Source organism: Eumetopias jubatus, unplaced genomic scaffold (genome assembly GCF_037043125.1).
Source record: "Eumetopias jubatus isolate StellerSeaLion01/CBP00866 unplaced genomic scaffold, mEumJub1_p1.0 scaffold_17, whole genome shotgun sequence".
Taxonomy (NCBI): Eukaryota; Metazoa; Chordata; class Mammalia; order Carnivora; family Otariidae; genus Eumetopias; species Eumetopias jubatus.
This window is the reverse complement of record NW_028274823.1, coordinates 73,314,553-73,341,248: the sequence shown is the minus strand read 5'-3', so window position 1 is coordinate 73,341,248 and position 26,696 is coordinate 73,314,553. Positions and strand designations below refer to the sequence as shown.

Here is a 26,696-nt window from a genome sequence, read left to right as displayed (position 1 = left end):
TTCTCTTTTTTTTTTTAACATATAATGTATTATTTGTTTCAGAGGTACAGGTCTGTGATTCATCAGTCTTACACAATTCATCATAGCACATACCCTCCCCAATGTCTATCACCCAGCCACCCCATCTCTCCCACTCCCCACCACTCCAGCAACCCTTAGTTTGTTTCCTGAGATTAAGAATTCCTCATATCAATGAGATCATATGATACATGTCTTTCTCTGATTGACTTATTTCACTTAGCATAATACCCCCTAGTTCCATCTACGTCATTGCAAATGGCAAGATTTCGTGTTTTTTTGATGGCTGCATAATATTCCATTGTATATAATATATATATACCACATCTTCTTTATCCATTCATCTGTCGATGGAGAGCTTGGCTCTTTCCATAGTTTGGCTATTGTGGACATTGCTGCTATAAACATTGGGGTGCATGTACCCCTTCGGATCAATACATTTGTATCTTCGGGGTAAATACCCAGTAGTGCAATTGCTGGGTCATAGGGTAGCTCTATTTTTTAATTTTTTGAGGAACCTCCATACTGTTTTCCAGAGTGACTGCACCAGCTTGCATTCCCACCAACAGTGTAGGAGGGTTCCCTTCTACGTGATTACAGATCGGCATTTTGAGATTGTAAGCGTGAATTGTCTTCAGGCTGACCCTTGAACTTTGTAGGACTGTTGGGTTCAAAGTCGAAATGCCCCATGATGCTGTTTATTTTATGTTCAGTCCTTTTTTGTTTGTGATTTAGGCTTTTGTCAGTAATACTCATGTCTTCAGTTATAATGCCTCTCAGATTAAAGATGCTAAGTGTGATGCATATATTTGGGGGGGGCAGGGAGCTGGCACTGAGGTTAAGAAGGGTTATGTAATTCACCCAAGGTTCAACAGCTGATAAGTTAGCATAGCCCAGATTCAGAAACCAGTAATCAGACTTATTAGAATTGTAGGTATTTAAAAAAAAAAAGTAGGTATTTAAGAGTACCTGAGTTTGGGACTGCTAGTTCAGTGTGACGAATTGGAGACGCATGTTGCCTCTCCCTCTTCCAAAACACCACTAAAAATGATAGTGAAGGAAGAACAAAGGGCATAAAGCCACAAAGGAAGAAAGAGAACTAGAGAAAATCAGTGGAAGGCTAGATACGCCAAAGCAGACGGAAGAGCCAGACCGGTTTTGCAGATGGGAAAACGCCCCCCCCCCCCCAGCATTGGGGGGGTGGCTGTGTGTGGCAGGGACAGGCCATCAGGAAGCCAGTCCATTCACTGCAGAACCAGGTACCTTGGAAGAAGAGCTGGGGGCAGGGTTGAGAGCAGGGGACCAGTTGAATAGGTTTAAAAATCTAGGTTTTCTCTCCTCTCCCTTGTAGTCCATATACTACTCATCCCCACCCGGGGGAAAGCTTAAGATTTATTCTGGAGAAGTTGAACATCTGCACAACTAAGGGCAGGACTAGGGCACTTCACTAGAGAGTAGGGGTTACGTGAAAGTCGACACAGTGAGATGCCCAGCCCTGTGCCCTTATTTGGGCTCAAGGCCTCCAGACAGGAGAATGGGAGAACCTTCCCTGGAGCCATGGATGGGCTCAAGAGCAAAAGACCTCCCTATACTGGTAGCTGGGTTTCCCCCAATAGAGCAGTTGGGTCCCCGCCTGATCAGTGCAATACAAAGTGGACCGTAAAGCAAGATGGGTCACTATGATGAACAGAGGTATTTCATAATGATGAAAGGGTCAGTTCCAAGCACCAAAATCAGAGCTTCAGAATATGTAAAGGAAAAAGAAGAAAAAAAAAAACTGGTCAAACTAAAAGGAGAAATAATCAAATCTCCCATCTGAATTCTTTCTGTACTTAGAAACATACAAATAGAAATGGAAAAATTTTGAAAGATACTATTTACATTATCCTAAAACATCAAGGACCTTGGACTAAATCCAAAGAAAGATGTGAAGGAAGGACAGAGCACTACAAAACATCACCAAAACCAAGTACAACCCTTAATAGGGGGAGGGGACACGTTGTGGTTGTGGGTTAGAATACTCAGTAGGTAAAAGAATTCGAAGAAGTGTTTTGTGGGAACAGAATTAAGAGTGAGGAAGGATGGAGCAGAGCAAGAAGGAGAGCAGCTTTTTAAGACTGTGTGCATATGAATATGTTAAAATAGGGGAGACGGGCTTTGTGACATTTGCTTTTACTGCATATGTGGCATTTTTCTTCTGGATCGTTGGTTCTTAGTGGATATTAGCGGTGTTTCCATGGTACTTCATGTTTAGTCCTGTCACAGAACTTAGAATGTGTAACTCTCGTCTGTTTCCAGTAGTGTTGGCCCCACAGGACTAAAACTCTATGAAGCAGGCGCTGTGTCTTGCTCAAGGTCGATACGTATCCCTCATATTTATCAGTGCCTGGCACATCGCTGAGACCTAGCCCATGCTCGCTATTGGAGTGAATTCAAATGAATGAAGTGTGTTTGGTAGCTGAATACTGGCCCCCAGAGATACCCAGGCCCTAATCCCCGGAACCTGTTTACGTTACCTTATATGACAAAAGCAGCTTTCCAGATGTGATAAAGTGAAGGATTTTGAGACAGGGAGTCCATGCTGGATTCTCTGGGTGGAACCTGAATGCCATCCCAAGTGTCCAAGTAAGACGTAGGGAGAAGGAGATCTGACAGAGAAGAATGCATTGTGGCCACTGAAGCAGGATCTAGGGCTGGATTTGAAGATAGAAGAAGCGACCCTGTGAGCCAAGGAATTCAAGGAATACAGCTCTAGAAGCTGGAAGAGGCAAGGAAACAGATTCTTCCCTAGAGCTTCCTGAGGGAATGCAACCCAGACACCATCTTGACTGTGGCCCACTGAAGCGGATTTTGGACTTCTGACCTCCAGAGCTGTGAAACCATAAATGAGTGTTGTTTCGAGTCCCCAAGCTTGTGGCAATTTATAGCAGTACTAAGACACTAAGACATGTGAATTCTAACAGATGCATTGGTTCTCAGTTTTGTAAATATTTCAAGAAACCATATCGCCCCTCCCATGGGGGCAGAACCTGCTACATTTCTGGTCCCAAGACCTTTCACACTGCCTTCTCTGCACACCAGCATAAAATGAGCTGCCTCCTTGTTTTTATTTTGATGGTCCTGGCTGAGGTTCAGTAAGACCATTACTTTTGAGCAGCACCAGGGGAGCCTACTTGAGTTCCTTAATTCAAGTACAGTTCCATTAAGCACTTATAATTTATTAGGCCCTATCAAATCAGGCCTTGAGGATATAAAAGTTGAAGGACTCAGCCTCATCTGGAGGTGAGGCGAAGAGTTTCTGTGGAAGCGATGTTTGAGTTGAGTCTTAAAGGTTGCATTAGAACATCAAGCACAGAAAAGCAAAGGATGCACCAGGCCGAGGGGGCAAATGCATGAGTTAGGGGAGTTATGGGAGAGGGGAGTCTGTAGAGAGTTTGGGGTGATGTCACTGAGGAACTTCCAGGAGAAGATGGGTGGGTGGATGGAAGGACAGACAGACAAGACGAACGTTCAGACTGAAAGACAGAGACAGAGTCAGAATGGACAGCCATGGGCTGATGGTGGAGCCTTGGGACACATCCAGGTTACAGGGAGAGGCCAGAGGGGCAGCCCCAAAGCAGATCCCGAAGGAGAGCCCTGGAGGTGGCTCACTCAGAAAGGACACTCCCGGAAGCCAACGGTGCCCCACGCGGCAGACAGGCCTGCCAACCCAGAGCCAGAGTATGGGGTGGAGGTCGTATGAGAAAATGCCGGGAGAGAGCCAGTACTTGAGGAGCAGGTATTCTTCTCACCGAGGGGCAGCAGGGGTGGAGGGTGGTCCATGGGACTGGGGGAGCACTCGTGACTCCTGTTTTGCCAGAGACCCATCCGCTTGCCAGGCCTACTGGCTCTTCTTCTCATTGACCTTTTCCTCCCTAGTTTTTAAAAATGAAGGTATACTTTACCTACAGTGAAGTTCACCCACGCAGAAAATTCCCGTGTGTTCCCCTGTGACCAGCCCCTTCCCCTGGTACCAGCCCCTGGCCGCCCCTGGTCTGTTGTGCCTGAAGCACCTGCTGATATGGGAGCAGCGCACACTGTAGAATTTTTAGTTGTCAGGTGTTAGAATTAGTGATTCTGCCCGTAATCTGGACTCAATTTCACCACAAGAAAGAGTTTTGTTGGCTTGGTCCCTCTTTTTCTCCCTAAAATACTTTGAAGCTCACTGGATTCATGTCAGTAGCGTTCGTCAAATGCCTAATAATCAGTGTGAGCATTTTTGCAGGTAACTTGTCGAAATGGGTTCTAAAAAGGAAGCTTTTGCCTGATGATGACTGGTTGTACTGGAGTCACTTGCTGAATATTTTTCTTAACGCATCTGCCTTAGGAGAAAAGAGGGAAAGAGAAAGGTTCTTGTCAGGACAGACTGCAACTAAGAAAATTCTAAACTGACTTAAGTTTAAAGATGCATTTTCCACAGGATCTAGTATAATGCCGTGGGTCTAATAGTCACCAATGCCAACTTTAATAAAATGATAATGTACCTGGTAGTCTGAAGTAGACAATTAACTTTTAATCTCTACTTTCATTGAATAGTTTTTAAACTGTTGATTAAAATCCAAATAACTGCTTCTGGGTCAGCTCTCCTCAACCCCCTACATTTTTTACAATGTGTGTTTGGTTTCACTGGAGTGGTTTTTGTCTGTTAACAGTTAACCTGGCTGTGAATTAGCATGTAATTTACCCAGGGGATGAGTTACCCATCAAAAACAAAGGCTTCTTTCCTATTGTGAAAGCCCAGGACTATAGTAACTCAATCACTCACCCACCAGCCCCTGAAATAGTGCATGCATGCTACTTGTAGCCTGGACTCTAAAGAGAAATAATGACAGTGTTAACCTCATTTGGTCGTAGGAGGTAAAGAAGTAAATGACTGTGAAAGTAAAGTAGAAAAGAAGCAAATGCCTTTTCAAGCTCTAGCCAATAATCATCACTGGCTTTGGGTAATGTTTGCCCTGGCTGATGGCAGGAGCTGTTTTCACCCTGATTTCTTCTTTCTGAATCACATTTCTTATTCCTTCCAAAATTAATGTGGCAGAAAATGTTAGCAGAGCCAAAAGACTTCAGAATACCTGCAGTTTTCTTCAAGCTTATAAATATCTGATTCATTTTATTTCTTTTTAACTAAAAATGAAGAGTCAGGGAAGATGGGCCCAAACCTTTAATGTGACAGTCAAAAGGGATGAGTCTGGTTCTGCATAGAGGATGAAAAAAAATTACTTTTATGAGTGTACACCTTGGGGACCTGACCTGGTAACAGTGCATTAAGAATTAAATGAACACCACCTGGGGGTTTGTTTACATTTCCCACCTGCTCCGCATGGATTGTTGATATGATGGGGCTGCTAAAAATAGGTAAGCTGCATGACTAAACATTCAGGTAATTGATCCCCCTATTTCGTGTGGGTTCACACCACATCTGAGTGTTAAGTTTGCATCCTTTCAGAAGACGACAGTTAAAAAGTTTGGTTGCAGTAGAGCATTTTGACTTCTTTCAGCAGACAGAGGAACTTTTGGTCCCACGATCCAGAAGCGATTGCTCACCAAGTAGTGAGCCTCCCGCCGTTGGCAGAGTTCAGGCTCATATATTAGCTTCACGAATGGGAATTTGTCCTGGATTGTGACCCTGCCGCGAAACGGTGCCTGGCATGTATTGTTGAATGTGTGATGAGACTCAAGACCACCCCTCGGAGCAGTGTGCTCAGGGATTTCTGCACTAGATAGACGAGAGGACCTCCGAAATCTGTTCCTGCAGTGAGACCATATGGATTAGAACTCTGCAGGGCCAGTGATTTTATGTGAAAGTCGCGATTAGCTGAGAACAGAGTAAACCAAGTTATAGAATCAGTAGATCTAGTTTGACCTCAGCAACTAATGACCTTTTATGTCTTTTCCATCTGTTGTAAAATTTCACATTTGATGGCCAGGTACTTTAGTGACATCGTAATGAAGGAGTGAGCTTTGCCACCGGACTGGGTGCCAAGATTACCTGGCTAGTCCAAGTGCCCACATTCGGTCAGAGAAGGTGACCTTCCCATCTGGAGGGGAGCCGTTTGGTAATGGTCTTTGAGGACCTAGATTCTTCTTTGGACACTTTCTGGGCATGGCAGCACACTCTTTCCGGGGACGCTCTTCCATGGTGGCAGAGGGCAGGCAGGGGTGGGAAGGCTTTTGGCGCTCATGAGCTAGGCCCGAGCAGAATGAGGAGAGGAAGTAACAGAAGATGAAATGTATGAGGACATCAGATTTGGAAACAAAACCCTTTGATAAAACACAGTTGGGGAATTGTGTACCCAGACCCATGCAGTATTTTTTTCAGAGATTGGACACACACGCCGATGGATACCTGTCCGGTCCTTTGTTCCTTTCTTTTGATGCCACCCCTGTCTCTTGTTACAGAGCACCAGAACTACTTTGGAATCGATGAAAACCTTGGCCCGGTGGCTGTCAGCATCCGGAGGGAGAAGGTGGAAGACGCCAAGGAGAAAGAGGGGTCCCAGTTCAATTACCGAGTGGCCTTCAGGACGAGTGAGGTAATGGCTGTCTTGTGTCCTTGCTGTCCTGGGCTGAAACCTCTGACATGGCTGCGCTAGATTGTTTCAGATGAGGTATAATGTTAGTGATTATAGTTAAGATCACTGAAAGAGCCTCCAGTATTTCATTCCCAATAAAAATTTGAAACCTTGTCACATATTAAGGGGCAATGATTTTACTTTCCTGGTGCATGATAGAAAGGAGAAAATGGTAAGAGCGCAAAGTTTAGGGGCTCAGAGAGGACATGTATGAACTGGACCATTCATGTCAGAACGGACAAACAGCTTTGGAGTCTAGTGCGGGAAATCAGGTGGTCCACGATGCGGGGGGGGGTGGCGGGCTGTCTGCGCACACTGCATTAGTCCGAGGCCCCAGCTTTAGTGCCTTGCTTGCCTTGCTTTGAGTAAAAAGTGAGATTGTTGTATGAACGGAACAATATATATACATAGCCGAATAGGTAGGGATGCCGATTCCAAAGAAGGAGATCTGGCCTACATATCAGGTTTTATTCTCTTGACCTATTATAATTAGAGAGGGGGTGTATTCGGCAAGTATTCCAGCATGCGTATTTTGGTTGGCTCCTTCCAGATCAGAGAGAGGAAAGGGAGCTCTTTGGTGGTCACCTGTGTATGCATGAACCTGTGTTCTGCTGCATGGCTTGCCAGATTCTCTAGTGATTTGGGCTCTATGCTGGACAGATAGGAGATAGAGCCCCTCTCTTGTAGTGACGTATGTTAAGTCACAGGCCTGTGCTGTCTGACCCAGTAGCCGTTAGCCACACGTGACTATCTAAAGTAATTAAATGAAATTCAAAATGCAGTTCCTCAGTCATGCTGGTCACATGGAGCCAGGGACTCCTGTATCAGCCAGGGCAGAGAGTGAGCATTCTCATCATTGCACAAGATTCTGCTGGGCAGTGATGTTCTAGAGCGTTCTGCACAAGGCAGACCTTGCCGCTACAACCATCACCCCGACTCTCTTGTCCGCTAACAGTTCTTTTCCCAGAGTCGGAATGGGGTAAGTCAGAGCTAGGTCCCTTGATTTGCAGTGCTGGGATTTCCTCTCTGAGGCAGGTGTCAGAATGGCGATCATGTGCGTCCCTCACACATTGGAGGGCATATCACGGTCATGAGGCAGAATTCCGTAGCCAGGAATCTTCTGAGCCCTGAATCACCCTGCCCACGGGTGTCACCGGCTATCCCCATTCAGCTTCAGGACTCACCAGGAAAGTGAAATAGAAGACAAGGAAGGAATGGAACAAAAGTTGGTGTGGAACACAGGGCAGTAGGAAAAGAGAAGGGAGCGGTGGGAGGAAGGTGTGGGGGGCCAGGCCCAGCCCCAGGATCTCTAGCTTCTCCTCAACATCAGGCTCTGGTTGGCTCCAAGAGCTCCAGGAACATCATGCCCTGCCCGGCTGCCCTCATTCTCCAGGCACACTTCCTGGATATTTCAGCCCCTCCGGGCTTATCCCTGAGCCCCGTGTACTTTTGTTGTTTAAAGACTCTTCGAGTGTTGATGTTGCTTCCGCCCATGGGGGGCTGTAGTCGCTTTTGCCCCACTCAGAAAAGAGACTGACCTTTCTGCCTCTGGAAGGCAACTAAAAAAAGGCTTTCAAGAAGGAACCGGGAGTAAACATGAGCTCTTCTGTGATGTTCTGCAATCTTCTGTTCTGTCCCTGTAGCTGACAACCCTGCGAGGAGCAATTCTAGAAGACGCCATACCCTCTACCACCAGGCATGGTACCGCACGGGGACTACCTCTCAAAGAAGTTCTGGAGTACGTCATTCCAGAGCTGAGCATTCAGTGCCTGAGACAGGCTTCGAACTCACCCAAGGTCTCGGAACAGCTGCTCAAGCTGGATGAACAAGGGGTGTGTACAATGAGTGTGGCTCTGTTTGGGTGTGAGTGCGTGTCTGTGTTTCTAAATGTTTTGGATTTTTCCCATCCATCTTTCTTTTGAGATCCTTTATTTTTAATGCCTTGAAGCATTTTCTTCCTCTGGTTGTTCCTAAGAAACATGATGGCTTTCTAGTGTAATACTCCTCCTGACTTGTATTGTTTTTAACAAGGTTTTGGTGCATCCCAACTAGCAAGAGCACATCTGATTCGTGATTATTAGAGATCAGTGTTATTTTTTCTAGGGTTTAAACAACTCACATTGGGCCTTTCCCTGAACTCACATTTGTTCTTGTCCACTGTATGTGAGCATTGATGCTAACAGGTGGAAATGGACAGCGTGCACTGGGGAGACTGACGCCAAGAAGTCGTCCCTCGCCCCAGCGGGACAGTAAGACCAAAAGACCTCTGCAAGGCAGAATGTGGTAGGGGATCTTGAGGAAGTGTAAATGCAGTGAGTGCTTTGGGAAAAGAAGAAATAACATCTGCTGACACATCTGAAGGAGGCAGCATTGTAACTGGGACTTGGGTAGAATTCCAGGAGGGGGATGGGAGCAGTTGGCTGCTTTAGGAACTGTGATGAGTTTCTTTATAAGACAAGGGCACATCTTAGGAGGTTGTAGTTTAAAGAAAAAAAAAAGGCATGTTGAAGCTAGAGCACATAGGACCTTGAAAGCTAGGCTAAGGAGTTTGCACCTGATTCAGGAGGCAGTAGGGAACCACTGAAGCTTTTTGGGAGGACGAGACATGATCAGAGCTATATTCTAGAAGGCTTATCCTGCTGCAAGGGAATGAGACAGGCTGGTGAAGATAAAGACTGATGATGGCCTGGAGTTCAATTAAGGACTGTTGACATCATCTAGGAGAGAAGTAATGATGATCAGGTTAGGGACGTGACCCAGCCGATGGAAAGAGGTCTTTTAAGCGTCAGATATGAGATAACTCATAGTGGGAAACTAAGAGGTTGGCACCCCAGTGTATGTAACTTATTTCAAATGAGCGAATTTGTTTTTACATGCATGCTTTAAAACCCAAAAAGAAGATCATAGTGATGTATATTTCCAGAATTTTCTAAGGAAAATTCCTTTGCCTGTTTTAAAGAGAATAGGTATTTCCGGTTGACCCAGTAACACCAGTGTGGTAGTTTGATGGCATATTTGATATTCAGATGGCTGGAATTCTAAAAGTGATGAAATAGTAATTTGTCTAAGAAATTAACACTGCGTGATTAGCCAAAGGAAGTGGGCGCTGTAACATTCAGAGTGAATAAGCCTGAGATCAGTCTGTCTCAAGAAGGAAGGCTGACATTAAAAACAACAGCTAAACCAAACCAAAACTCTCCCCTAGAGCAGTTGACTTGTAAAACTGTGTGACACCCAGGATAGTTGGACCACGATCGTGACTGGTAAAGTGTGTGGAATGTACAAGATGTCCGTGCGGCAGGTGAGGAAGACACGTTACCAGGGAGAGATAGGAAGGACGTGTTGGTGTTGGTCCAGATACTCCAGGTGCAAGCAGCCTTGATGAGAAGAACAGCACTTATTTTCATATCTTATTGCCCTATTTATTTCCAGTCATGGGAGAATGTGCTCTGTCCTTTTAGGTTGCTAGCGTATGTGGTTCCCCTTTAAAACCTGTCACTGTACTTGCTGTTCAGCATGGTGAATGAGGTATCTGGTCCCCTCAAGCTGCTTTAGAAAATCCTACAGATGGCCCCTCGTCCACGGGCCTGAATCCCAAAGTCCTCAGGGCCCTGAGAGACATCACGGCAGTTACCATTGACCATCTCCTCACGAAACGAAGCAAGTACTTGGGCGGTCTGTTGAGCAGAACAGGTCCAGAAGCTATGCCAGGCAATTTTTTTTTTTTTTTAAAGGAAGAGTTTAAGTGCTTTTAAATGAACACCTTTTTATAGTCTGATGTTGAGATTAGTGCTATGAAAATCGGGTTCTGCTTTTAAGCAAACCGATGCTCTTGCTGAATTTTGTGTGGTTTTTCTTTGGCAATTGTATTTGTTTGACTTTGGTATATTTTCCTAATGGTGTACAGTGTGGTCTTGTCACTTACCCATACCTCTTGATGGTGTCTGATTCCCATATTACATGAGGAAGAGATACTATTTATTTTCATCCTGAAGAGAGAATGGATGGCTTTTTTTAACATCCTACTTTTTAAAGGATCCTTAAAAGTTGCCACTAACCAGGCGCCTGGGTGGCTCAGTCGTTAAGCGTCTGCCTTCGGCTCAGGTCATGGTCCCAGGGTCCTGGGATCAAGCCCCGCATCGGGCTCCCTGCTCCGCGGGGAGCCTGCTTCTCCCTCTCCCACTCCCCCTGCTTGTGTTCCTGCTCTCACTGTCTTCTCTCTGTCAAATAAATAAATAAAATCTTTAAAAAAAAAAAAAGTTGCCACTAACCTTTGAGAGTGTTTGAGAGTTTATTCCAGGTAGTGTTCTTTGGATTCACCTTCTTAATAGTAAATCTGCCCAGGAATGGGATGAGCCAGTTTTCCGGTACTGTTCTTAGGGGGTTTTAATCTTGAAAAAATACGGAAAGGATATATTGTCGTGTGCTGCTTCCTTGGGGTCTGTAACTGCCCAGGTTCAGCCCAGTCACTTAATTAAGTGCATCTGCTGTCTTCAGGACATAGGTTTGTAGCGAGAACTTCATTCAGTAGATGTTCAGGTCATGTGCCCCGTTCTTTAAGTTCATGAAGATGTTTTGAGCAGAAAGACTCACCTCGATGGAGAATGACAAGGGAAGTAATTACTAAGTGAGACTCTGAAACTTTTGTTACTTTATCTACATAAATTCACCTCTCAACCTCTCAAATCCCATTTTTCCTATTTTAAAAGACTCTCTTAATTTATATGTCAGATGACTCTATACAATTATATAGGTTGACATAAAAAAAAAAAATCAGATAAATTACGGCCACTCGCTCTTTGAGAATATCATGGCATCTTCGGCGGAATGATTAATTTGTTCTCCAGTCAGCTTTCCTCTTGTCTCCCTCACCCTAGATACATATGTTTACTTGCATACCAGGCTTGCTTCTGGTGAAGTCACAGGGGTCTAAAGAGATGATCTAAATAAGTAAGACTGTGTGCTTGCCAGAAGCTGACCTAGTCCAGAGAAAGCACTAGAAAGAAGGGCTTCCGTACCCACTCCAGTTTATTTGCAAGGCATTTCTGAGGCTTTGTTGTTTTTGTCACCTTCGTTTAAATTTAAATTTCCTTGTTAATGAGGACAAGGCTTCTGCCCTTGGGAATGGAGCAAGTCAATGGTCATCCTGTCCCAGGAAGCCAAGGAGACCCTCTTGTGCTGGGTCCTCTGTCTGTGCAGCCTGTCTGTATGTTCAGCTCTCAGCACTGATGCGGTTTGCAGTTTCGACAAGCAGGTATTTCTGGTTTCTGACAGTACTGATGCCCGAGAGCCTTCTGAGCTCCCCTCCCACGACTGTGGGACTGGCTGTAGCTCAGAATAGTTAAATCAAGGTCAGGGGGAAGGGTGAGGGATTAGGGGGCGGCCCCAGGTCTGGAGAGCTTGGATACAAACCCTGTTCTGAGAGAACTGGGAATTTTAGTGCTTGGGTGCTGGGGTCTCCCCTTTGTTTTGTGCCCCAGTTAACTGCAGGGTGTGCTGCCAGCTTTGTGATGCAGCGCGGGAGGAGTGATGGTTGATATTACATTCCGGTTGTTTTCGTGATGTTTGTAAGAGATTTAAGTCAGAGAAGTCTCTTCCCAGTGTTTCATTCTGTTACGGCTTTAGCGGAATGGCCGCCATCATAGCAAGCAAATCCCAACTGCTTGTTCTAAGATCCTAGAGATGGTTCCATTTCGTGGGCTCCTCACAGTAAACGTGTGTGATACCCGTGCCAGGCTGTACGCGTGCTACAGGACATTTTCACCGTACCAGAGCTCTGATGGCTGTTAGGAACACTTGGGGGCTTTGAAATCTGTTGGAGCCACATTCCCTAATTTTCATGGGCCCAGGGGACTCTGGGAGGGAACGCAGATCCTGTTCACAGTCAGGGCCCAGACTCTGGCTGGTTTGTCTGATGGCTGGGAAGAAGGGTGTGAAGTGGACAGCACCGTAGCCAGCAGAGCAGGCCCGGGGGAGTCCAGTTCTCTCTGGGTGTTTGACCTTTGCCTGAACGAGAGTCCAGAAGACTCAGGAATCACATGGAGAACTTGTGCCGGTCTGGTGAGCACTCTGCTTGACGGGCATGAGGCCACACTAGCCCAAATCGTGGGGCCCCGTACAGCTTTGCTACGGGCCTCCTCCCGTGGCGGCGGATGTGAGAAGAGAAAGGGGTTTCCCACTGGAGATGCCAGGGCGGACTGGGCCAGGCTGCAGGAGCGGCCAGGGAGCGTTGGAGGACCCGGTGGCCCAAGACGAGGTGGCCAGATGGTGTTGACGTGTGGTACTGGCAGAGCAGTGCCTGTTGTGAGCAGCAGGTGGCAGAGCAGAGGACAAACGGGATTGAGCTCCAAGGATGCGGATGACAGCGTGGCAGTCCGTGGGTGCAGGGGAGGCAGCGGGTGCCGGGATCCACGGGCATTCGGGCCCGTGGGACCTTGGGGTTACACGTGCTAGCGCTGCTTAGCGCATCTCTGGTGGACTCTCATTAAGGCTAGGGCCCAATAACGGGAGAGAGTTGAAATTTTCTTCTAATGGCCAAACAGTCGCCAAGCTACCATGATATCTAGATGGGAAGGCCTCGTTAGAGGTTGCGTATGGATCCCGACAGTCACTGAGATCACTGACATCTGTGGTGATAATTGCTAGTCCTGTGTTTCCCGAGTGGCTCTAGCATCCTGAAATGTCTTTTGAGTCACTCAGGAACAGTAAGTGTTTATAATGAAGTAATAGAAGGCATTTTTATTACGCTTCATATTTTTTCTAGTTGATGGCCTATTTGCAGAAAATACAGTATCTCATTTTTTTGGAGAGTTGAGTTGATCAGAAACATTTATTCCTCAGTCTCTGGATGAATGAAAATGTTTTCTCTACTTGACCCTCCTAAAGAACTAGCTCAATAAAATTCGTCATACTAGCTATTAAGTAGCTTGCGCACAGCATCTATCCCAACACTTAGAGCACGGATCATTGTCTTCACTGTGCAGTTGAGGGTCTTAGGCACTGACAGGAGCCCAGGCCTGTGGGCTGTCCACCATGCCATGGGGGCCATCGCCATAGTTAGCTCATTCAGTCAGATCGTGAGCGGACGATGCTTTCTTTTATATCCTCCCCCAACCCCCCCCCCCCCCGCCCCGTAGCACTTAGTCTGGGTCGCCTACATTCAGAATGTAGTGGTGGTTGACTCTCTGTTCAACTCTAAAGGTATCCCAGTGTGCAATGAGGTGCTTCCTACCATCTACCTAGATCACCCCGGCAGGTGGCTTCCTACCTTTCTTGGATTGTATGTTGTCACTGGGTAACGTGTTTTTATCATTCTGCCACTCAAGGGACATGAATATCGTTTTGCCTTATTTTACTGGTAGTCAACTATGAATTTTGATTAAAGGCTCGATTTTATGGCTTGATAATGAAAGCTAACGGTGTTATGGGCAGATGCCTTTAGGAAATCGGTGATGTCTGATAATCTGTCGGGTTTTGAGGCTCAGATTGCTTGGTAGTAGACTGAATGCTCTGATTTCATGAGTGAGAAGTAGTTTCTCTTCGGATACAGTAAGAAAGCTGTGCAACTGGATCTGGTGTCTCTCCGGCCTCGGGAGGAAGCAGTCCTGTGGCTTCCAGCGTGATAAGAGATTAATTGTGAGTTAGAATTACAGCAGGAACTCTTCAGCGGTTCTTAAAATTCTTTATGGTCTGTTGTATATTTAGCAGATGGTTTCTTTGCAAGATTGTCAAAAATACAGAGATGAGGGCGCCTGGGTGGCTCAGTCGTTAAGCGTCTGCCTTCGGCTCAGGTCATGGTCCCGGGGTCCTGGAATCGAGTCCCACATCGGGCTCCCTCCTTGGCGGGAAGCCTGCTTCTCCCTCTCCCACTCCCCCTGCTTGTGTTCCTGCTCTCACTGTGTCTCTGTCGAATAAATAAATAAAATCTTAAAAAAAAATACAGAGATGACTGTAATTTTATAGTCCCAAGTTACTTTCATGGACACAAAACATTGTTCTATTTATATACATATATTACAGTTCCCACTGGGATTCCTTCCTTACCGGACCTTCATTTGATTTGTTCGTTCATTACGGTTTTTCATGTTTTCATGAATGTTCAAAGAACAACAACAACAAAAGCGTCAGGAACCAGAGAGGGGAAAAAAACTTTAGGTTGGTGGCTTTGTTTTTCCTTCTGACTTGGAAGATGATGCTCCTTCCTGCACGGAGGGTGTAAGATTAGGTACTTCCACGGTTGTATTTTTAAGCAGATGCCTGAGGCTGTCTGCCCATCCTGGAAGCGCAGTCGATCCCACACGGCTATGGCCATCCATTCTCTTTCGTAGGGTTTCTGCCATTTCTCCAGCTGTATTTGGGGGTTTCTGAGTTTGTTAGATATCTGTAGCGTTTCGTGCAATGACAATTGTTTCCTCTTTTGCTTATTTGCTTATGGGAATTGTCCTGGCATGCTTACTGTTTTCATTTTACTGGAAGTTAGCTTGTCTGATACTCTTTGCCAAGTAATTCTCTTTCTCCCCCATTTCAGCTGAGCTTTCAGCACAAGATCGGGATCCTTTATTGCAAAGCAGGCCAGAGCACCGAGGAGGAGATGTATAACAATGAGACAGCGGGACCAGCTTTTGAAGAATTCCTTGATCTTCTGGGCCAGCGAGTCCGGCTGAAAGGATTTACCAAATACCGAGCTCAGCTAGACAATAAAAGTAAGCTTCCTATTTGTGTGTGCACCCAAATTTAGTTCTCCTAAGGTAGGCACACTGCATAAATCTAAGTGAGCCATCATGTGCCCTCCCGTTCTTGACCCCGACAGCAGCCTAGCCAAGCTTATTTGGGGTAGGGTTGAGATTTCCTCAGATGAGCAAAGGAAGCACATTTCTCAAGAGATTTGTGTTTCGCGGAAGCTCAAAAGGTCAATTCCTTTTCTGTAACACCAGCAGAGAGATTCCCCAGTGTTTCGTGAAGAATCTTCTAATATTTCCTTCTTTCTTTTAGCCTCACCTCTTCTCTCATACCCTTGTTCCGATATACCAAGGACAAGCGCTGCATTCTTTTCTAAAAGGCAAAATATTAGCACATTCGCTCACACCATGTTCTCTGGCTCATTCTGTTCATCTCTGGTTTCACGGTGTTAACTGGGGAATTGAAGCAGTGGTTAAAAGCTGATGCATCCTGTTTTCCAGTGACCTTACTCAGGTCCCCTTGAGCGGGGCACACACTAGCTCTAAGGTGCCAATTTAAAACACAGACTCAGCACCATCCCATGGTGTGCAGATTTCTGTTGTACCTTCATCTGGAGAATCCCGTTCCTTCTGGTCCTCATAAATTCTGAATATTTTATCTTTGTCTTTGTGCTGTTAGATTTCATGGCTATCAGCATCTAAAATATTCCAGGCAGAGTAATTTTGTGCATTTTGGGAAATTCTCGTTATTATCAAGCGATTAACTGCTTACTCTTTTAATCAAAGGGGAGCAGATAGATACTACAGTTGGAGGAAGTGGGAAGGCACGTAGCCCACTCCTAGTAGGAGTGGTGAAGTGGGACCTTTTTCCCCATGGGAATGTCTGTGTGAGGCCGTCTGAGGTCCCGTGGCTCCATGCCCCCAGTGTCCTTCAACTTGGGACCCTCATCGATAACTTGCCTACATCAGGGTGGGGCCAGGTCTTTGTGTGCCTGTCAATCAGATCTGGTTTTTTCAATGTGTTTTTGAAAGTTGCGTGTAGAACATAGCTTATCCAATCTGGAGACGCTGTTACCTCATAGTTGGGCCCCTGTGTGTCCTGCACACATGCCAAGGTTGGATGTTGACTATTACATCAGATGCATATTGCTCTTGCCTCAGATCTGTAAAGATTAGGGAATAATTTGTGACACCAACTCTGAGTCTCCACATATGAGACCTTTTCTGATTTTGCTCCCTTTTTCTTGGCAAACTCCCCTGGAGTTATAGACCCCAGGCTGTGCACAGCCTCTCTTGGGTCTGCACGCAGAGGTGACAAAACTGGGGACTTCCATGATGGCCTATATCTCTTTTCCGATAGAAATATTTGCAGCAGACCCTTAAGCAAGTTGGTCAGTTCACCTTTTCAATTACCATACTGACATTTGAGATGAAAACTTTCAGAATATTTAATTTCAGAAATCCATCTTGTAGTACTATTTGGGATAGACAAATTATGATCGCATTTTTTAAAGTGTTTTCTCCCCACAGGGGCGCCTTGGTGACTCAGTTGGTTAAGTGTCTGCCTTCAGCTCAGGTCATGATCTCAGGGTCCTGGGATGGAGCCCTGCATCGGGCTCCTTGCTCATCGGGGAGTCTACTTCTCCATCTCCTTCTGCCGCTCCCCCTGCTTGTGTGCTGTCCATCTCCCTCTCAAATAAATAAATAAAATCTTTAGGAAAAAGTGTTTTCCCCCACAAAACGCATCTTTCTTCTTTCATCGCAATTTCCTGAAACTGAAAGCTGTTGACTCGACTATTAGCTATCTCTATAAGGACTTCTCTCACTGAATTCTAACCATCCAAATAGCAGGGTGTTATGATGAGAACTGTTGGATGTTCTGGGTTATTTCAGCCCCTGACCTTCGTGTTGTTATTAACGAGTCAGTTCTTCAGGGAAGAAGACGATCATCATTCCCTTATGACCGTGCTTGCTCACTTTCAAAGCCACGCTCTCTGTCTTCAGCCAAGACAGTTGAAATGGAATATTACTTTCCAAGAAGTCCTTCAAAAAATAACAAATGTGTACTTAATATATAGTTAAAAGAGATAATTCCTTTGTTTGGGGACTGGTTAATATACAGCTTATTGGATGAATATCCTCTCTTACCATCTACAAGTTAATTTGTCAATATCTGTTTGTAAACATTTTAAGTACTTCCCTTTTTGATTAAATTGTCTGCTATGAATACCTTTTCAGAATCTGTAAAACTGGATGTGATTTTTTTTCTAGAAAATTTTCAGGACCGTTTTTTTTTTTTTTTAAGATTTTATTTATTTATTTGACAGAGAGAGAGATAATGAGAGCAGGAACACAAGCAGGGGGAGTGGGAGAGGAAGAGGCAGGCTTCCCACCGAACAGGGAGCCCGATGTGGGACTCGATCCCAGGACCCTGGGATCATGACCTGAGCCGGAAGGCAGATGCTTAACCGACTGAGCCACCCAGGCACCCCATTCAGGACCATTTCTGATTTAGAATGATTATTCAAAAAGAAAAAGTGCAGGATTCAGAAAGAAAATAATAAAGGCCCATGAAGGCTAAATGTTGTAATGTTTTTAAAGTAAGATTAAAATATTTAGATTTAAAAAATGAGGGGCGTTTGGGTGGCTCAGTCAATTAAGTGTCCGACTCTTAAGCTCAGCTCAGGTCTTGATCTCAGGGTTGTGAGTTCAAGCCCCACATACCATGCTGGGCGTGGAGCCTACTTCAAAAAAAAAAAAAAAAGAAGTTAACTCCAGATGATTACTTAGAGTTTCCCCAAAAACACAATGGAATAAACTTTGTTTTAAATGACCTTAGAATAGCATTTTTTCTTGTTTAAAAAGTAGATAAATCAACTTATGTGTTGGTCAAAGATCTAGAAAGGCGATCCTGAATTCTGTTTACATCTTACTATGTATCTTTTTGTCTTATTCCATGTGCAAAGTGGTTCAAAACTCCACCCTAAGATTATTATGTAAGTGTGTTGATTCAGGTGCCTGAAACTCTCAGTCTGTGGTAATCTGTTGATAATACAGATGGATTTTGAATTTGCAAAGAATCATTCTGCTTTTCAGAGGTGAATAGCTGTATGATTAAGAGGGGTTCAGATGTCATAGTTTTAAACATGTGTCAGCACATAATATACAGTAAGAGATCACTTTCATTCTCCACCGTGTTAATCATCTGACTGTACCATTGCATTGCCTGCTGCAAAGGGAAGAAAATTAATTACATCATTCAGGGAAAGAAATCTTGAACATTTTTTGTTCTCATTTCCATGTTAAGTCAGTCCTATGTCGTGGTGTTGAGTTCTGGACGATCAGGTGCCCAAGAATCACTTCAGAATCAACCGTAAACCCACACACACAGAACGGGGCAAGGAGAGCTGTTAGTTAGCTCGTACCCCTCAAATAACGGCACCCACACCTGCCCCCAGCTGCACCTCCAGCTCCTGGTGTCCTCCGCTCACCTGTGCTCTGCCCCATCCATGGCGGGTCCTCGAAGTCAGTATTGTGAATGCTAGCGTGTTGGGGAAAGGGCAGGGGGGAGGCACAGGGGTGAGAGCAGATGAGGAGACCCCTGAGCATTCAGGCCACAGACGTGGGTTGGAAATTGGCAGGAAGAGTGTGTGGCAAGAGAGCAGAGTGGCCGCCAAGACATCCTGGTGGTTGGTAGTTGGGTGGTCTGTTGTCGGTGAATGAATTGCCTTTGGAAGAACGACCTTGTAAGTGTCATGTTGCTAACTTTTGCGGTTGCCTGACTTGTTTTTATCCTCCACCTCTGTTTTCAGCTGATTCTACAGGAACTCACTCCCTCTACACCACATACAAAGACTATGAAGTCATGTTCCATGTGTCCACCATGCTGCCCTACATGCCCAACAACAGACAGCAGGTGGGTCCTCCCTCCGCATTCTAGATCTGAGCTCAGCCCGCCAATGGGCTTTGGGCACTCAGAATTGGCAAAGCATCATTGGGGTATTTTGTTTGGTTTTTTTCCCCTTCAATGGCATGAATAATTTTTGAATCTTTCATCATTTGGAAGTAGTTGGCCTTTAAAAGGGAATATTTTTGCATAGTTGTATTGCACTTTTTCCTTATAAAACTTGGAAACTCTTCCACATGCACCTTTATTGCTTGCTAGGCAAAATCTTAACGGAAACCAGTGTCCACTGGGTTCATTATAAATAAGCCAGCAAGGTAAGCTGAGCTCAGGTTTCTGAGTGTGGGTAGATAACTTATTTATAGAAAATACTCTAAGAACAGATCTTATAACTTATTCGTGGCATGATTCAGTTTTAGTGATTTGATTGTATTTGGGTTAAATCAGGAGTTAAAACAAAGTTTGTTTTCACATCTAGGAAGTTTAGCTCTGATGTCATGTAACTGCACTCTTTTGCTATAAAAATACATTAGCACACCAGGGACTGCATAGCAGTTGCTCGGTAAGAATTTGTTGAATGAGGGGCGCCTGGGTGGCTCATATAAGCAACTGCCTTCAGCTCGGGTCATGATCTCAGGATCCTGGGATTGAGCCCCGTGTCAGGCTCCGCCCTCAGTGAGGAGTCTACTCCCTCTCTCCCCACGTGCCCCCTCTCTCTCTGTCTCAAATAAATAAATTCTTAAAAAAAAATAGAAAAAGAATTTGGGGCACCTGTGTGGCTCAGTCTGTTAAGCATCTGCCTTCGGCTCAGGTCATGATGGTCCTGGGATCAAGCCCCGCATCAGGCTCCCAGCTTGGTGGGAAGCCCGCTTCTCCCTCTCCCTCTGCCTGCCATTCCCCTGCTTGTGCACGCACTCTCTCTGTCAAATAAAATAAAATCTTAAAAAAAAAAAATTTGTTGAATGAAGCTTAGTCACAACGGAGAATTTTTCTTCTCTTTTTTTTAATGCTCATGAAATTCAATGAAGGTAGTCATAATATACCTTTTGCAAAGAAACCACTTGCCCCGTCGCCATCACTAATTGCAAGAACTGCTTTCGACCCTCCAGCCTGGATGAGCCCAGCTCTTCACAGTAGGAACAGCTCCTCTTTCCTTTTTCGTTCTCGTTGCCAGCTGGATTTTCTGGCCATTTATCTAATGCTTAAGCTCAGTCCCTTGTCCTTTCTGAATGATCTGCGGTGTTTTCTAATAATCAGATTTCTTCCCACTACCATCAGAAAATCTAGCTTTTGATTCCATATCTGTATGTTTTTTTTTCTTTTTTTAAAGATTTTTATTTATTTATTTGAGAGAGAGAGAGAGAGAGAGAGAGCAGAAGCAGGAAGGAGGGGCAGAGGGAGAAGCAGACTTCCCGCTGAGCAGGGAGACTGATGCAGACTCAATCCCAGGACCCTGAGATCATGACCTGAGCTGAAGGCAGTTGCTTATATGAGTCACCCAGGCACCCCTGTATCTGTATGCTTTTTTAAGAGGTAGAGTTACAATCACTAGATCACATGTATGTATTTATATGTTTTAACCTAAAGGATTTCTAGCTCTTAAAAAAAAAATTACTTGGAATAATGCCAGACAGATTCACTCACTATTAAGAAGCTTAATTTAGACCAGTGCAGTTGTCCAGCAGTTACTTGTGAATCATTCAGTAATTAAACTCTGTGTGAGTCGTTGCTCAGAAAACTGATAGGGCTTTACTCAGGCCAAGAAATCTGTCAGTACTTTAGCAGAAGTAGAGCCAGTGCCCAATGACCCTAGTCGTTGAGTATTCAAACCACAAAGCCCTTCCAACTCCCTAATTACTTGAGCCATTGGACTCCAAACTGGATTGGCCCCCATCATTTCCCATATGGCAACCTCTGGAATTCTCATGTCTGCTGGGCTTTGCTGTTAGCAGAACTCAAACCAAGCTTTCCCTGACTCCTTTCAGTTGCATGATGATTAAAATCCATGGGTTTATGAGTTCTCTGTACCTGATTTTTTTTTCACTGAAACTATCGTTAAAGTCCTACACACAAAAAAGTAGATGGATGGATGGAGGTTGGGGAGTGGGGGATGGATGGGTGTTTTAAGCTTCCCAAACTGGAAATTTAAATACACACACACACACACACACACACACACACACACACACACACACACCCTGTAAATTGATACATTACAGACTCTAGCTTAAAGACTTACTTGGTTACCTCTTGGTTGTTTTTTTAAACTTGAGTGAGAATCCATGACATTGAGTAAGTTTTGCTGATGGATTAGAGGTGGAAAACTGTAAAATCGTTTGTTTTGCTTTTTTAATGAGTGCTCTTATTGTGTCTGGAATATATATGATCCTCCATATGGTCCATTGGGAAATCTATGTGCAAAACACTATGTGGGCAAGTGTTCCTGATATAAATGGGTTGGTAAAGAGTGGAGATAAGAGTCAGTGGACGTATTTCTGAACTTGCCGCAGCCAGTCACTTGCCTTGTACCTTTGGGTAAGATCTTAGCCACTCAAGAAATCACATAATTATATAATGAGGACCTGGTTCGGAGGGCCAGCAGTGGCTACTTGGAAAACTGTGTTAAGGATTCTGGGGCTGCACCTGAGCTCAGAGGAAAAAAAATGTTGGATTTTAGAGATACTTTCTACAGGTTTGGCAGTGGGTAGATGTGGCATACATGATACTTGGACTAGACAATGCACAACATGCCCCTCTTAGTGTCTGATTTCTGTGATTCTGGAGCCCTCTTTGAGGCTTTGTGCTTCTAGGTGGAAAAATGGCTTCAACAGAAAAATGTAGTTGTTAACAGAGCAAGAATTCTGGAGCCACATGGTCTGGATTTGAATCCCAGCTACCAGCTTTGTGACCTTGGGCAAAATTTTCTATGCCTTAGTTTCCTTTATCCCTGAATGCAGGGACTTTGATCTCGTTTCTTCATCGAGGTGTCCTTGTGCACCCAGAACCCTACCCTGAACATGGGAGGCAGGCAGTAAACATTTGCTCAAGGAATAAATGAAACTTTTGTAGACAGTGGCTGGAATTAGATGAGCTAATATGTATAAGGCACTCAATGGTGCCTGGCACAGAGTGTGTTCAGTAAGTTTTAGTTTCTGTTACTATTTCATCATTTATTAGATATAAAGCGCAAGCACTTTAAATGACTCAGTTTGCATTTTATTTTCCTGTTCCCAATCCTAGAGCCCTGGGATGAGAAACTAAGCCCTAGATAGGTAAGAAAGTAAGGGGCTAATTTATCAATAAATTCAGAAAATTGTCTTTACTTCGGCATTTAATATTTTGCAAATCCTGGGTTGTTACCAGAATAGTCTGTTTGTAGATAAATGTTGCCACTGTGCAGTCTTGGAACATGTACTCTCCAAATTTGGTACGGGTTGTACTGGCCCTTTGGACATCTCCCACCCACCCCACCCATGCCCACAGATTATGTGAATACCAGGGGTAGAAATGTCTGAAATGGCCACCTGGGCTCCTGAGTGAAGTTTGAGGCCATAGAACTTAGCAAAGTTAGCTGGCCTGTACATGAATGGTGCCTATAACTTTGGCCTCATTAGCACCATGGTATTTGTGACTATTTAACTGGTCCAGACTCGTCCACATCAGATATAATTTCTTGTGTTTGTTCTTGTAATAAATCAAGCTGAGCACTGATTCCAAGACGTGTTAAAAGTCTTTAGAGAGTTTACCACTGTTGCAAAAGAGTTCCATGTTTGGAATGTGTGACTCTTACAAAGAAAACCTAGCCAGCCCCAGGAAATGATAAGAGAGCCCACTCTTGGAGTGGTTTCTCTCTTCCCTGAAGACCCATCAGTCTCTCTGGGCCAGTCTGGAAGCCGGATCCCGTTTCCCAGGGCTGTCTCCCCTGTGTGCTTCCCCTCTGCTTGTCCCGTAGACGAATCATAGAGCAGCCATCATGGGATGTTATCAGTGGGAGAATGCCACAAATTAGCTTTAGACTTCACGTGGGCAGAGAGACCTTTTCTTCAGTCTAAGTATATAAAATGGATAAAGGTAGCATGGTGACTGGCACACAGTAAATTATGATTTTTTTAAGTGCAAGCATAAAGTTAGAGCTGCTCTATTTGAAAGGGGTGTCCAAGCCTCCAAGAGGTGCCTAAGGAATAAGGCTAAACCTCTAGGTCTCTGAAATTCTGTTTGAAGAATACTGGTATTAGCCTAGGGGCAGACTTGACCTCTACAGAGGTAATGGAGACACAGCTTGTTAGCTTTGAGCCAGGCTGGAACCCTTTCTCTATGTAATTTGGATAGATGGCCGACCTGTCTTAAGGGGTTTGTGCACTTCTGTGTGTCCCTAATTGGAAGTGCTAAGAAACCATTCGTATACAGGAGGAATCTACCTCATTAAGTGCTGTATGAGCAGGTCCTGACTGCACTTGGGTTCACCTATAAATAATAATATGGAATATTTTGGAAGAATAAAATGCTTATTCAGCTTCCCATGATTAGATTTATCCCCAGGCCCTAAATAGGAATGTGTACTTATACAGGATAATAAGCGTGATTGCTTACAATAGGGTTGGTCCTGCCGGATATCAGAAATACTTGTATCTCCATAATCCTCTTATCTTCACTTTGTTATTAAATCATTAAAAGTCTACATTCTTGATTTATTTCTATTTCTCCATTTGCAGAAAACTCACTCTTGCTTGCTTAACTGGTTTTTGTACATTTATGCTTCCCATTGGTAAAATACATGTTTTATATTAAATATTTTACATAGTATTTTTATATTGGTTATATAAAGGAAGTCCACAATGAATCCTTGAGATGGCAGTTAAATTTAGTATGATCTTGCTGATCCGAGATGAGAGCACTTAACCTAGCTTTCACTTTTTTTGTGGGGAGTGGGTAGGCAAGGCTTTCCCTTGCCTTTCCCTTAGGAATTTATGTGGTCATGTGTGTAGGTTTCCCTCTCGTTCTTATTAGACTCCTGAGCTCCGTTCACGTTTCTACTTTCCGCAGGAAACTCTAGATAGCTCTTAAAAATCAAAACAAAACTCTAATCCCTGGTGTTGAGTCTTGAGTAATGACTACATGAGGGTGTGGTGTGTGTGTTGTGTGCACACATGCAGAATTAGGAAGGTCTCTGAAGGGGGAGAAGCTGGCCCTCTGTGTGAGGGGGAGAAATTTCCAAGCAGGGGGTTAGCAAGTGCAAAGTGCCTGTGGCAGAAATAGCTGGCCTGTTGAAGGGACAAGGCGTCTGTCTGGGGGGGTGGGAAGGATAGGTCAAAGGAGTCTTGGTCAACCCTATTCCTACCGACAGGACTTCAGAGTCCAACCCAAGAACTAAGATCCAGAACTTGTGATTGGTTTTCATGGGGATTCATTTAATTTTTTGCTCAGTTCTGGGCTCATCTCTTTGAATTCCAGAATATATAAGATAATCATTAAATGATGCAGTTTTCCCTTTGAAAGCATGCAAATTTTTACATATTTGTTTCTTAAGACAGGAGACTCTCTCTGGAGATCAGCCTTTTCTAGTTTCAAATTAAACTTTCTCTTCACTAATTCTGACTCTTAAAAACTTGTGAACCACATCCACCTGTATTTCTTCCATAGCGGGCAGGCTGCCCCGCCTCCCCTCCAGAATGAGGCGCTAAATGCTTTTTTTACCTTACTATGCTAAGAAAAAAGTAACAAATGAGCCTGTTCATGTAGAGGCTAATAGATCTGACCTAGCTCCACTTTATGTCTCCACTGATCCAAGTGTGGCTCCCTGACCGTTTTCACTTGCTTTTGATTGTTGCATCGAGTTAAAACGGGTCCTGTGAAGCCCTGAAGTTTGGTTAGGGAATTGAGAATAAACCCGAAGGTTGCTGTTTCTGTCGCATCTGGATGCTTTTTGTGTGCAGTTGGGTGAAGAATCACATTTCACTTTTCTTGTAACAAGAGCTTATTCCTGTTTCGCTGCTTGAATCAAGCGTTGGAAATTTCGTAGGACTATGTGAATCTAACAGTATTTATTGACTCATTCTTTTTTTTTAAAGATTTTATTTATTTATTTGAGAGAGAGAATGAGAGACAGAGAGCACGAGAGGGAAGAGGGTCAGAGGGAGAAGCAGACTCCCCACTGAGCAGGGAGCCCGATGTGGGGACTCCATCCCGGGACTCCAGGATCATGACCTGAGCCGAAGGCAGTCGCCCAACCAACTGAGCCACCAGGCGCCCCTATTGACTCGTTCTTACAGTCAGAGACTCGAAAGTGGTGCTCTTGGCCCTGAAAAGTGTTAGGAACTTCACGTCTAGAAAGGAGTTAGCACTAGAAGCCACTGTTCCTTAATTCTCCCAAGAGATAGTGCCAGAGGTGTCTTGGTAATCCAGGGGCTCGCCTTCATATCTTGCCGGGCTGCCATACCCTTTCCCCTTCCCGCTCTGGACTCTGATGACAAAGCATTTCACCGGCCAGTTAGAAGAAACACATAACTAACGACAAAAGAAAATATTTACATTTAGATAAGAAGTCTGAGAAATTGCTTAGGTTATTTAATGTTTGGCAAAATCCTGGAAAACGGTGAAAAATATTTGTTCACTTTCCAGTTGTTATTTTTCTTTAGCCTCTAAACAAAGTCAAGCATCCCATTAATGGACAAGGTGTTCAGTGTTCTTATTTTATTCTCCTACAAAGAGCTTCAGATTTTGCTCTTCTTAATGAATCTCCTTTTTCCCCGCGCCTCCTGCCCCATGCAACTTTATTGTTTTGCCAAGTACCTTTTGTGACCCTGGTTCACTTAACTAGACTATTAAAAAAGTTTTTGGCCCATTTTACAAAGCCAAAGAATATGCTTAGAAAGGGACATGTCGTTGAGGGAAAACCAGCTTTTTAAGTGGTGCTTTCAGGTTTCCTATGGTGGGCACGTGTAGGACTGGACCCAGTGTCTTCCTTCTGGACAAAGAGCAAACGGATGGGCATAGTTGTCCAGTTTGCCGTTGCTCCTTCAACAGTGAGGAAGCACAGACTAATGGGTTCATGCCTGCCCCACGCACGTAATTGAGAGGGCCGGCCAAGGTGAAGTGTAACACAGTGGCCATGTGGGAGGAGGGGCTGCAGAATTCACTGCATGGCCTTGGCCATCGTGAGCACCATCTTCCGCCCGTTGATCTGAGAACTCTTGTGTTTCAAGGATACTGAGTCATGTATAGAGTCAGCTGTTGTGTGCCATGTTCAACAGATACGCTAAACACAGTGTCAGGTATTTAAGATACATTTTCTTTAACTTTTCATTTGCTCCTGATTTTCCCTTGTCCTATTATAGTATCTGGGAATCCTCTGTTTCACTGATTGTGGAAATGAGGGAAGAACATCTTAACCTCGTACAATTTCCAGCTCGTCCACTGATGTTTGTTGTAGATATGTATCCTTGCTTCCGTTTTCTTTTTTTTTTTTTTAAAGATTTTATTTATTTA

General features: G+C 44.5%; 1 protein-coding gene across 3 annotated transcripts in view; it reads left to right on the top strand.

The window, feature by feature from the left end:
* SIPA1L2 (signal induced proliferation associated 1 like 2) overlaps positions 1–26,696 on the top strand; it is a 104,108-nt gene that overhangs the window by 12,150 nt on the left and 65,262 nt on the right. For all 3 annotated transcript variants that reach the window (XM_088020193.1, XM_028104594.2, XM_088020192.1), the window contains exons 2-5: positions 6,457–6,590; positions 8,273–8,461; positions 15,157–15,331; positions 19,120–19,223. In XM_088020193.1, the coding sequence (XP_087876319.1) occupies positions 6,457–6,590; positions 8,273–8,461; positions 15,157–15,331; positions 19,120–19,223 (602 nt within the window). The remainder of the gene's footprint in view (positions 1–6,456; positions 6,591–8,272; positions 8,462–15,156; positions 15,332–19,119; positions 19,224–26,696) is intronic.